The following is a 12865-nucleotide window of genomic DNA, read 5'->3' on the forward strand; positions in this document are numbered from 1 at the left end:
TCTTTTACTGTTTTGTGGATTAATGAGTACCTAATGTTTATATTGATTATTTTGGGGTTTACTGCTCATTTCTGACCCTGTTTTAGAAGAGGCACTACAATTAATCACATTGCAGTAAGCACATTGTAAAATACAAACACATTGCACAGCACGATGAAATAGGTCTATCATTAATAAAGAAAATCAGATGTAGAAAACTAACGTAAAATGGAGACCAGATGATTAGAGAAGGAACATTGCATGGAATAGTCAAAGAAAGACAAAAATATTGTAAATTATTTATCTCAGAACAAGCAAGCTTCACAGAAGAAATGACTGGAATCTTGACTGTACCTATATGAATGGTTATTCCTTACCTGAATGTCAACAGGTCATGAGGTTTACCCAGTAAACTTGGTAACTCCCCAACAAGGTTATGAAAAAATATTTATGTTTACAAGATAGAAATAAAAAGGGAAATATTTAAAATAATTATTTATAACATTTTATGACACTTGGTATTTGGAAAAAGAAAGTATTAGCAAGTGACACAAAACTGCTCTGCAAAAACTGTTGCACTGACTATACTTTGAGAATCTCTTTCTAAGGCATTACAGCTGCCCTTTCTTTGACAGGCAGCACAGATTATTGCAGGTGAAGGTACTTAGAAACAAATGAGAAAACATTAGAAGTATCTGAAATCAGTACACTGTAATAAATTTAATCTGTATGACACAAGAGCAGTATTCATCAGTCAGAAAGAGTAACTTAGCTGAATTGCAAAAAATAAAGCATCCCATATTTCTTAGCTATCCTAACAATTTTCTATATTGATTTCCCTGATTTCACCAGAAAAGACTTTTTGGTACACCTTTGAAGAGTTACTTAAAACAGAAAACATAATGCCATCAAGTAAATTAAAAATATCCAACCAAAGCCAGGAATTCCAGAGCCAAAAAATGGAACTCTAATGCCTGCTCATATGCAATAGAAAACATTTAACAGCCTGATATTGTGGGATGAGGAAGTACTACTGATATACATTAAATACGTGTTATGGCAAAATTAACTTAGATCAGACCAAAGAAAGCTGAGGGATTCCAATAAAACCCAGTAAAATTAAATAATTAACATATGCTATTTATCATATGGTATGTTAGACAGAATCACAGTGCAGCTGGAAAAAACCCTGCAGAGTGAAATAGTTGAAACAAACGACCAACAATAACAGTATAGAAGTGTGTAGGATTTATTTTAAACTGGGTTTAGATGGCTCCTGTGCACTACATGCCATCTAATAGCTGGGGCATACTTTTCAGTTCAAAAATATTTTCCACTTCCATAATCCAAAAGGCATTTAGTTATTAGTCTCATGAACTTTTCTATGGTATTAACTAAAGTACAGGGAGTGGAGCCATTTAGGAGACTTTCTTCAAAATTTCCCGTGAGGAACTAACACTAAGGTAGATCCATCTAATAAAATGTAACAGTAGCCATATATATGCACTCGGTATAAAACAAATATTCTCTGACATTAAATGTTTTATCTAAATGCTCACACCCTAAAAAAGTGTATAACAGAGACCTGAGTAAATAAAATCATAGAATCACTAGAGAGGTTGGAAAAGACCTTCAAGATCATCAAGTTCAGCCTTTGACCAAAACTCATCATGTCAACTAAAACATAGCACTCAGTGCCATGTCCAGTTTTTTAGGAACCAAAACATACAGTAATACTGACCATATAGTAATCACACAAATTAAAAAAAAGTTAGTCTAAATTAAGACATACTAAAACTATAATGGAAATTATCACAGCACCATTGCAGAAAGCCATGTTACAATCCATGCCGTTTATGAGGACTCAAAAAGAACAAGGACATCTGCTGGTAAAGCTCTAGGGTGTAGTTGAAGAGGCACTCCAGACAGATTGTACATAGCCCTTTCAAGATGTTTAGTTTTATTTTATTTATAGATTATTAATTTTTTCCCCAAATACTTGAATATTCTGCAGATACCAATCTACACCACCACACACAGGAACTACTGTAAACTAGGAGTATTAGTACAGGGTTTTTCAAGCATGAAAATCAGTGCCTGCGAGTGCACAATTTAACATTACCCTCAGAGAACCAGAGTCTACCCAGGATTTATTCTGCTTTAGCCTACAGGCACATCTGATGCAAAAATTTACTTGCTAGCATGTGTCCAACTGTACTGATGTTTGGTACACAAGAAACAAAGACTGAGCTAATTAACACACTTCCCAACAACAGAAAACAGTATCTGAGCTTGAACTGAAATGCGTGAATCTGTTGAAGATCTGAGTTCCTCACAACTTTCACATAAAAAGTGGACTAGAAAAATGATGCTTTACTTATTACTGGTGTGGGTATCACCATATTTGACTGGACAGATAGTTTTTATCGTGTGTGGAAGAACTTACGCTTTTCATTAAAAATGAGTAAGAACCTGCATTGTTACTACCCTTTACAGTTTTTATTTTGTGAATTTGATGCTGCTTTCATAAAAATAAACACATTTATGTATTTTTAACTAGTCTTTAAGGTTGTTGAAGTTACAAAAAATACTAGACGTGGTAAAATTTAACCTTAATATGGTAAATACAGTAACTTGATGTACTGATTACAGTTTCTCAGGCTTGAAGAAAAGCTATCTCTACACACTGACACACTAGCAAAGACAACTAAAGGTAAAAAATTAACATCTGAAAATGTATCTATCACTTTCATGTTTTTCATCTACTTGCTGGTGTACTTGACGCAGACTTCCACAATGCCTCCTAATTGAAAACTCTTACTGTGTTTTCTAATTACACCAAAAATCTAACTCCTGAACAATGTTTTCTTCATTACAGACTTGTACTATATCATTATCCACAGTATTCTCTACTTAAGAGCCGAGTTCTAGGACATGAATTATCATTTCCCATTGAATGACAAATTACTTGAGTATTTCTGCTCGACTAGAAAGGCCCTCCATTGAAAGACTTAATCAGTGTGATTAACATAGGTCCGAAAGGCCACATCAGATCAAGCGAAAGTACTGCGTTATAAAAACAAGGGCCTTATATTGTAACTTTCAGAAAACTGTGATAAGCAGGCTAAGGACTTCAGAATCTCTCCTTGTCTTATTATCCCTAGTATTGATTGAAATCTCTCCACCTTGAAATTGTTGGTGAGGACAAACCTATGGAGTCTCATTAAATCCAGCACAGGAATGAAGTCCCCAGAGCATCTGGGACCACTAAAACAGATGCTATACATTTTAGAAAAATATTCTCTATCCTCGAGAATGTGAACTACACGGCAACATGAAATAGATACCAATTTGTTTCCATAAAAGCTCTAATGTAAAGGAGTTACGTAGAACACAGTATCCTTAAAATTTGCACTTAAAAAAAAAAAAGTAGGACGTCAAGTCAACGCAACTAGATAAAAGAGATCACAGCTCTTTACATGCTGCTCACTACAGCTAGACTTGGAAGAGAATTTGTGGTCTTGACTGGATTTACACATAATCCAGTGTAAGTTTATGACCTTGGTCAGGTTTATTAGAAAAGTTTTTTTCTTTTTTTCAGTCCACTGTTTCTTACTACACATTAACATCAGTACAAAGATCTGTTCTTCTCAATTGGTAGACTGTTAATATGAACTTGGAATGTGTGAGCCAACCACACTGCCTGAGCTATAGCATATACTGCCTATCTGAGCAGAGAGGTCACTGATCTTGCGGTAGGGGACAATATATCACAGGATGTACATGCTGATAGGCTCAATGCCATTTGAAGCAGTACAAAAATATTCCTTTGTGACTGTGTTTATGGAGTAGCTGACACATCCTTATCTAGCTGTTGCAGCCTGCATATTATTAATACAGGGAAGACAAACAGAACAAACATTTGTCTGCAACAGTTTGCCTTTCTCATTCAAGGAGGAAAACAGACTTTCGTATGATTTCTATAGATACTGAGTTTTCCAAACACCTGCTGTGACTTCAGTAGAACTGTGTATGTTGTTTTGAAAAATGCACATTACTTTGAAGCAAATACAGTTGGGTGTTTTACACAATTCTGATCAGAAATACAGAACATGATTGTCATGATAAAGGAATTTGTTTTCCCTTCCAAATTTCTCAACTTAATTTGCCACAAACATTATAAACTCTATTCCACACCAACTTCAGGAAATTAACTTCTCTTTTTTTTTACTTCTCTTTCTTTTACCTTTTTTTTTTTTTAAACATATTTACATTTTACCTACATTCTCTCTTTTTTTCATTCTATAATTTACTTTGGCTTGCCCCAAACAGGTGAACTCCTGTTGCCTCGTATATGTTCTTAACAACTTTAGTGGAAGTCTGCCTGTTGCTTAACTGGATTACTGTTGCAATGCATGAGACTTAATGTCTGTCATCACCACAGTCAATAGTAAACTGCAGAGCTTTGTAGGGTGGGGGGCATTTTCTTCCTTTTTATATACGGGAGCTCTTTATGCTGGTATTCCACAAAATTTATAATTCCACAAAATGTATAATGCAAACTGCATCACACAGTACAGCATTAAGTACACAAAAATGTGCTGGGCACTATGAGCTATAAAATGTTAATCAAAAACACCTTTAGAAACCTAGTACTGATTCTGGGTTGACTGAGGCCTAGCTGCACAATTTTATCACAAACTGCATACTCTAAATAAGATGACAAAGGGAGACACCTTTAGGACTGGCACTATACAATTCGCAAAAGTAGTTCCAAGATGGTAAAAAGTGTATGAAAATTATATATACAACTTGTTACTTGTCTTCTTCCTTCTCAATTTGTTATAAACTGAAAAACACATGCATACAACTTGGTAACCTAAAAGAAGTTCTGAGTAGTGCATGTGTGACAGCTCTTCAGGGTTAACATTTTCCCTGACAGTCACCAAAAATATGAGACTGTTCTTTAAGAGTAAATATTTTGAACTCATTAACCATTAAAAAGATATTATAGCAACATTTTTTCCAGTTAATTTTGATAGAGTAGGTTTTCACATCTTAAATCACTAAAATTATTTGCGACTCTCAAAAATATACTGTTTACAAGTATTAGGAATTTCTTCCACCACACTAAGAAAAGCAATATGGAGAATTCAGTACCTAAAATCTCCTGTCCTCCAGGAGAGGAAGAAATAAACAAAAACATGACAAAAAGACAAATTACAAAATTACATAAAGAAATTTATATACTTAGCAACTTATTTCTATTTTTCTTCAGATGCAACTAAATCTTAATTTTTAAGGCTCATCAATCCAGTGTATGCACAGGGTCATATATGTTGGTATGTACTGAGCCAATAAACTCTGCTACTCAACCGTACTTTTGCAACACTAAATATATAGATATAAATAAATATATTATATTATATATTATTGTATTATATATTTTATATATTATAAATATATAAAGGATACAACACTTCAAAGTGCTTTGATTACTCTGTCCACTGATATTGTACAGATGGGTAGTAAAATGAACCCTGTGATCTTAAAGCAGAATAACATACTTTTTGATATAATGTTATTTCAGCTGTGTGAGCATCTTCTTGGTCTTTCACTACTTTTTGGGTATTAGCATTGAGAGCCTGAAGCTGCTTTATCAGCTCGGACTGCTGTGCTGTATATTCAGTGTTTTGTCCACAAAGGTTCTGCAGCTCCTGTAATTCCTTCCTGTGCAAAAATGAGCAATAAAAAGAAATTTAGAAAAAGAATGAAATCCATTAAAAAAATTGTATTCAAATAATTTTATTGTAGATAATGAGCTTTCTATTTTATTTTTCTGCCAATTGCCTCGCAAACACCAGGAGTTACATACAAAATATCACAATTTTTTGAGAAATATCTACAAAACAGTTTACTTTTAAATTGGAATGCTTTTCAACTTCCCTCTAATGCATTAACTGTTCTAAAATAAATGGATTTTCACTACTGCATTGTTTTCTAATCAATATTCAGTTAACTCTTTAACAATGTAAAAATCTAAAATATGTAGAACACATCGACTGTAAAATAAGTTTAATTTTTTTAACTAGAACTATCAGAAGGAGATACAAGTTTTCCTTAACTTTCAGGGTATGTTCAAAGCAAGTCTCTTTTCTGAAATGCATCTGCTCCCTAGACACACAAAGTATGTTTGTTGATATTTTGTCTGCACATACAGCATACTGCAACAACCATAAGTAAAATAAGCAAAAACTTTGGTGTGTATTATATAAAATAATAAAAAGCTCTAGAAAGACAATAATAGGAATCACATTGTAACATAACCATAGGACAAAGCTGCTATAATCAGCCTGCTTGATAATTTAACTGTACTGCTGATGGATTTTCTAACCTAAGAACAAAGATAGTAACTATTACTTATTATGAACAATGATTAAAAACTTAGAATATTTTCTGTAATATATATTAAAAGTTCAGATAACTCAATCCCTATTTACATATTTTATGCTTCGTTCACTTTTTAATTCACAAGCATATCTCATAGTAGTATTACACACAGATACTGAAATATACATTTAGCACTCCAATTAATTTTCTTCCTTACTTCCTCAAAGAATTGTGTCTGTAACCTCCAACACAAAAGTATCATCTTTTTGCCCAGAATAATTATTTATGACAGGAGTTATCATTGCAATTTTATAATACTGCTGAGATGTCCGGGCAAATATTAGCATACAAAAGGTAAGCAGAAATACCAACTTCATTGTGTTTCCCAAAGAAAACGCAGAATGAAAAAAAAAAACTTTTAAGGGAACTTTCCAAAAAACATTCCTGGAGACCTTTGTCACTATGTAATAGGACAGTAATTCAATAAACATACATCTAAATAATTACATTTAAATTACACAGACCCCAACAGGATAGTCAAAAACTTAATTTTGTTAAAACGCACTGTTTAAAAAATCCTGTTAACAGACCAACACAGGATGACACTTAACATGCTTACTAGGACTTAACAGTAAGCCCTACCATTCTTCATGAAATGTAACATAGTTCTCCAAAGTTAACAAGGGCAGAAGTATATTAAAGACATTAAGAAAACCAAAGTACAACTGCAGAATGTGCTTCATATGTACTAATTTAATTCTGCTCAGAAGCACAGCAGCAGAAACAAGAACACAGTGATATATCTGCACTTTCTGACAGATGTACAACAGGTCCCCAAACAAGCAGTTCAAGTAGAAAATGACAAAATTTTTCAATGCAGTTAAAACACAGATTATATTAATTTTGCACAGGTTCTCCAATCAGATCTTTGTTTTGTTGTGAAAAACACAGGATAACACTGAATCCTTAGATACTGCCGGAAATGTTGGTAGTAACTATTGCCAAAACCAGTCTGCTATGTTGCTGTTCTTTAATTTGCATGCAAACATCAATGCAGTTATCTGTCACCCAAGAATGCCCAATATTATGTGTTCTTTAAAGGTCTGCCCACAAAGTGTATTAAGGTCTTTTTTTGTTGACTTTTGTCAGGCTTTGAGTGAAATCCTTGAGGGGAGAGGATAGGGGGGAAAGCTAAACATGAAAAACTGCAGCACAGTCAGAACGTTTGCTCATGTTAAATCCAAGGATTTCCAAGTGTAAGGAAACCCTGTCACCACCATTACAACATATTTTAAAAATCAAACTTTATTTATTCAGATACGTACTTTAACTTGCTTTCCTCTTCAGTGAATGAGGCACTATTTTTACATTACAAATAAATGGGGGATCCTTCTTTTATTTCATTTTTACAGAGGAAAAAGGAAATTAAGCTTATCCTACCAAGAATTATTCAGTACCAATGATGCAATATAAATAAATACACAGAATTAAGCACCTTTGATAACAGACAGGCCAACTTGATGATGGGAACTTTAAAGTAGGAATGGTAGGGGACAGCGACTGATGAAATAACAAGTGAGGAAGCTGTGGACTGGGTTAGCAAGCAAGAGACACAGGTAGGTATGGACAGAAAAGACCTTCTGATGAGCAACAGAATGCTCAGGGAAGACTATCTCCACCATATGCACATAAATAAGGGAGTGCTGATAGTATGGGGGAGGTTCTTAAGGGTCTTCCTTGGAAATAAACACAACTGGGTACCCATCTGAAGTTGCTGTTCAAATGCACATAGCACACCCCCATGGAAAATCCCTGGAGGAATAAGAGATCTGTCTGCAGTTGCAGGGCTCATTGGGATCATAGAGACAAGCTGGTACAATTCACATGACTGAAGCACTGACATGGATGGATAGAGGTTCTTTAGGAAGAACTATGTTGAAGAAGAAGGGTCTGGGAAACTACCAGTAATCCTTTAATCCCTGGGAAAGTGATGAATCATACAAAGGACAAGATAATCACTGGGAGTGGTCATAAGGAATTCACAAAGTGGAAACAATGCCTAACTGGCCTGGTAGCCTTCTCTGATGAAATTACTGTCGTGGTGGATAAGAGGTGAGCAGTGGGTGCAGTTTGTTTTGACTGCAGAAAGGCTTTTGACATTGTCTCCCATAAAATGCCTGTAGATGGACTGGTGAAGTACAGACAGTAAGTTTCCCTAGAACCTGGCAGAACTACCAAGTTTGAAGAGTTGTGATCAGCAGTACAAAGTCCAGTTGGAGGCCAGGCACTTGGGGAGCATCCTAGGGGCTAACACTGGGGCCACCATTTTGTAACATCTTCATTAATGATCTGGATAATGGCACAGAGTGCACAGTGGCAATTTTGCTGATGACAAAAATGGGGGGTGGTAGGTGTTTCAAACAGATGTTTGTGCCTGCCACTGAGAGGGTCCTTGACAGGCTGGACAAATGGCCTGAAGCTCAACAAAGACATGTGCAAATTACCAGCCCTGGGGAGCAATAACTCCATGTAAAAGCACATTCTGGGGACTGACAAGCTACAAAGCAACTTATCAGAAAGTGCCTTGGGGATTCTGGTGGACACCTGATTGACCATCAGTCAGTGATGTGGCCTTATGCCAAAGGTCAGTGACATCCTCAGCTGCACGGAGAATAGTGCTGCCAGTAAGGGGAGGGAGGTGATCCTTCCCCTCTATTCAAAAATTTTATGGCACATCTTGAAGCTGTGTCTGGTTCTCGCCAGTAAGGGAGAGACATGGAAATAACAGACTGAGCTCAATGGAGGACCATAAAGACAATGAAAGTATTGAAGCATCTGCTATACATAGAGAGGCTGGGAAAGCTGGGGCTGCTCAGCCTGGAGAAGGGAAAGTTCAGAGGTGTATTATCAAGATGTATAAATACCTGATGGGAGTCTAGAAAGAAGATACAGACAGACTTTTCTAAGTGATGCACAGTAACAAGAAAAGAGTCAATTAGTGCAAATAAAAAACAGATGAAATTCCAGTTAAATGTAATAAAGTGGTTTTGTCCTTTAAAAGTGGCCAAACAGTGGAAAAGACTACCAAGAGATGTTCCAGAGTCTCCATTCTTGGAAAGACTCAAACTCAACTGGACAAAACGATACTGGGTAGCCCTGTTGTAACTGATACTGCACGAGTAGAGGGCTGCGCCTGTGTAACACTCCAACACTGGCAGCTGCCAGCCCATGGACTCAGCCAGGAGTTTTACTTTAAAATACAGAGACAGTGTCAAGAGAATAAGCCACAGACTTGTTCCCAAAGAGTTTCTTTATTAATTTTGCAGAGAAAATAAGGGAACTTGGCAAAGGTTCAAAATCGGCACTACCCAAGCTAGACAAGATGTTGCACCACAATAGCAATCCAGCACATATTAACCCACAACCACTGAGGTAAAAATCCAGTAAGGAAAGAAAAGGAAAAAGGAAAAGAAAAAAAAAATCCTTGACTTAGGATAAACACAACTTAGCATAAAAAACCCACATCAGTTTGTTGTCAACACCATTCTCATTCCAATGAGACAGCACTGTCCAAAACACAGCACTATAACAGCTACTAAGAAGAAATTACCTACAGCCTATCTGAAACAAGGACACAGGGAGACAGAGCAGCAGGGAGAATAGAGACATTTGCAAATAAGGTCTTTTTCAGCTCCAGTAAGAATACAACATTTTGAGAAATTTGAAGTTCAATGATTTGGCCCACTCAGACTATCCTAAATGGAAATCACCAAGCAGTAATTTTTCTTACCTTGATTATACAACCTTAAAATGCCTTCTTTGCTGTCCCTAGTCCTCTCACACATATATATATATATACTACTGAGAATAATTTCAGGTGATGAATTCTATTAGTCCATTGCTGAATTTCACAAATTCCATTGACTGCCTCTTTCAATACAATTTCCCAATAAACTTGCCTATTTTTATTGACTTTTTGAAACCCAACTGGTATTTATTCCTTTTAAACATGAAAATAACAAGGTATCATTTTTCTTGCAGAGATTTCAACAAATACTAGGGTAACAATTTAGGTCAGATGCATCAAAAATATTTCTTGGGGCTTTTTTTCCAAAATCACTTAGCTACTGACTCCCTATAGAAAGATTATTTCTGCCTGTAAAGCAAAGAGAAGTATCCATACCAATGATTTCTACATTCCAACTGCAGCTCTTCAGCTATAACCACAGTTTGAAGGAATATTGAAGGGAATATTATTTGTCTAACATAGAAGTGAAGTACTGTGTATGCCTCTGAAACTAAGAAGTGAAAAATGGACAATTCCCTGACAAGCCACCTAAAGTTCTCATTGTCTTCTGACATTACCTTCATTCTGAGGAATTCAGTAGTCTAGTCAATTCATAAAATTCATTCTGTCCTTCATTTCTTTTCCAAGACTCAAATAACACATTACTAATCTTACAGATTCAGTGTAAAGAAATAGTGTGTGAGACCTAAGATAAGACTTAAATCACTTCACTTTAAACCTTTAGCACAGGCCTATGTAGATTTTTGCTGACTTGTCAGATTTGACTCTCATTAGAAAGTTAAACTTAGGTTTAAAGCTTTTCCAAGTTTAGGGCATTTAGCCTCTCTAATTAATATTTATGTCACTACTCATATTGTTATTTTGTTACTTTCAGTAGAGATTGTTAATTCTCTGACCCAATGCTAATTTGCTGATGACACCAAGTTGGGAGGGAGTGTCAACCTACCAGAAGGCAGGAGGGCTCTGCAGAGGGACCTGGATAGACTGGAGAGTTGGGCTGATTCCAATGGGATGAAGTTCAACAAGGCCAAGTGCCGGGTCCTGCACTTTGGCCACAACAACCCCACGCAGCGCTACAGGCTGGGCACAGAGTGGCTGGAGAGCAGCCAGGTGGAAAGGGACCTGGGGGTGCTGATCGACAGGAAGCTGAACATGAGCCAGCAGTGTGCCCAGGTGGCCAAGAAGGCCAATGGCATCCTGGCCTGCAACAAGAACAGTGTGGCCAGCAGGAGCAGGGAAGTGATCCTTCCCCTGTACTCTGCGTTGGTGAGGCCGCACCTTGAGTATTGTGTTCAGCTCTGGGCCCCTCAGTTCAGGAAGGATATTGAGGTGCTGGAGCGGGTCCAGAGAAGAGCAACCAGGCTGGTGAAGGGACTTGAGCACAAGTCCTATGAGGAGAGGCTGAGGGAGCTGGGATTGTTTAGTCTAGAGAAGAGAAGGCTTAGAGGTGACCTCATCACTCTCTTCAACTACCTGAAGGGAAGTTATAGCCAGGTGGGGGTTGGTCTCTTCTCCCAGGCAACCAACAACAGGACAAGGGGACATGGGCTCAAGCTCTGCCAGGGGAAGTTTAGGTTAGATGTTAGGAAGAAATTCTTTACAGAGAGGGTGATCAGGCATTGGAACGGCCTGCCCAGAGAGGTGGTGGATTCACCATCCCTGGAAGTTTTTAAAAAGAGATTGGACATGGCCCTTAGTGCCATGATATAGTAATTAGAGTTGGATCAGGGGTTGGACTTGATGATCTTGGAGGTCTTTTCCAACCCAATCTATTCCATGATTCTATGATTCTATAATTACAGAGGTGTACAAGTTTATACCTACTCAAAAACTGGTAAAATAGACCAAGTGTCAAAATATATCAGAGTGAGTCTACATAAACTGCTAGTCTTCCAAAAGCCTTACATCTTGTGGAACAGAATGATGCTAAAATACATCGTTGCACAAAAATACTTCTAATGCAAGATACTGCTTTTTAAGTGGAACAGTAGCCTTTTTGAGAAGATTCAGACTTGAAGGTAATGAAATTATGAAATACTTACTTAGCTTTGATCACAACACAATCGTTTTGGAAGAGTTCTTCCTGTCTCACAGCTACCTGAGATGACAAGTTACCACATATACTGCGTAACTCTTCTATTTGTTCTCTTGCCTCTGCTAAATCAGTTTTCAAATTCTGCAAAGAAAGCATTTTAAATGCATTAACGATAATGTATAAGAAATAGTTAAAATCTACTATGCATGTTATCTGTAAAAACAGATATATGGCTGTGCACATACATACATGAATACATTTACTGTGTATATACGAAAAATGTGAAACACCAGAAAAAAAAGGTGTATTTCAAATTTTAGTTGGCCATCTGTTCTTTAAGAAGTTTTCCTTAACTCTGTTTCGGGATGTGGAAGGAGAATCCTGAATCAAATCTTTGCAAAACAATAGTACCCTATTTAATTACTGAATTGATTAAACATTGTTTTTTAAGCAGAAACTCCTCAAAAAAAAAAAAAAAGGCAGCTATACATTCATTGTTTTAAACTCTCCCAAAAATTCACAGTAATGTGTAGATCAACTAAAAAACATAGATAAGATTCATTTTTGAGACTGCTTAAATCTTGCTCTGTTTTTGCGTTGCTAATTCAGCACAAGGAATAGTTTCTTCAGGAAAGAAATACCATACAAGAAAA

General features: G+C 36.5%; 1 protein-coding gene across 8 annotated transcripts in view; it reads right to left on the reverse strand.

Annotated features, from left to right (window-relative positions):
• The window catches only part of CNTLN (centlein), a 185606-nt gene that overhangs the window by 125352 nt on the left and 47389 nt on the right, over positions 1-12865 (reverse strand). For all 8 annotated transcript variants that reach the window (XR_007630627.1, XM_050329960.1, XM_050329959.1 and 5 more), the window contains exons 6-7: positions 12220-12353; positions 5547-5709 (exon numbers count right to left, since the gene is read on the reverse strand). Coding sequence is in view for 7 of the 8 variants with exons in the window: in XM_050329960.1 (XP_050185917.1) it covers positions 5547-5709; positions 12220-12353 (297 nt within the window). In the remaining variant the exon portion in view is untranslated. The remainder of the gene's footprint in view (positions 1-5546; positions 5710-12219; positions 12354-12865) is intronic.

Source organism: Myiozetetes cayanensis, unplaced genomic scaffold, assembly GCF_022539395.1.
Source record: "Myiozetetes cayanensis isolate MyiCay16 unplaced genomic scaffold, myiCay2020 scf4, whole genome shotgun sequence".
Lineage (NCBI taxonomy): Eukaryota > Metazoa > Chordata > Aves > Passeriformes > Tyrannidae > Myiozetetes > Myiozetetes cayanensis.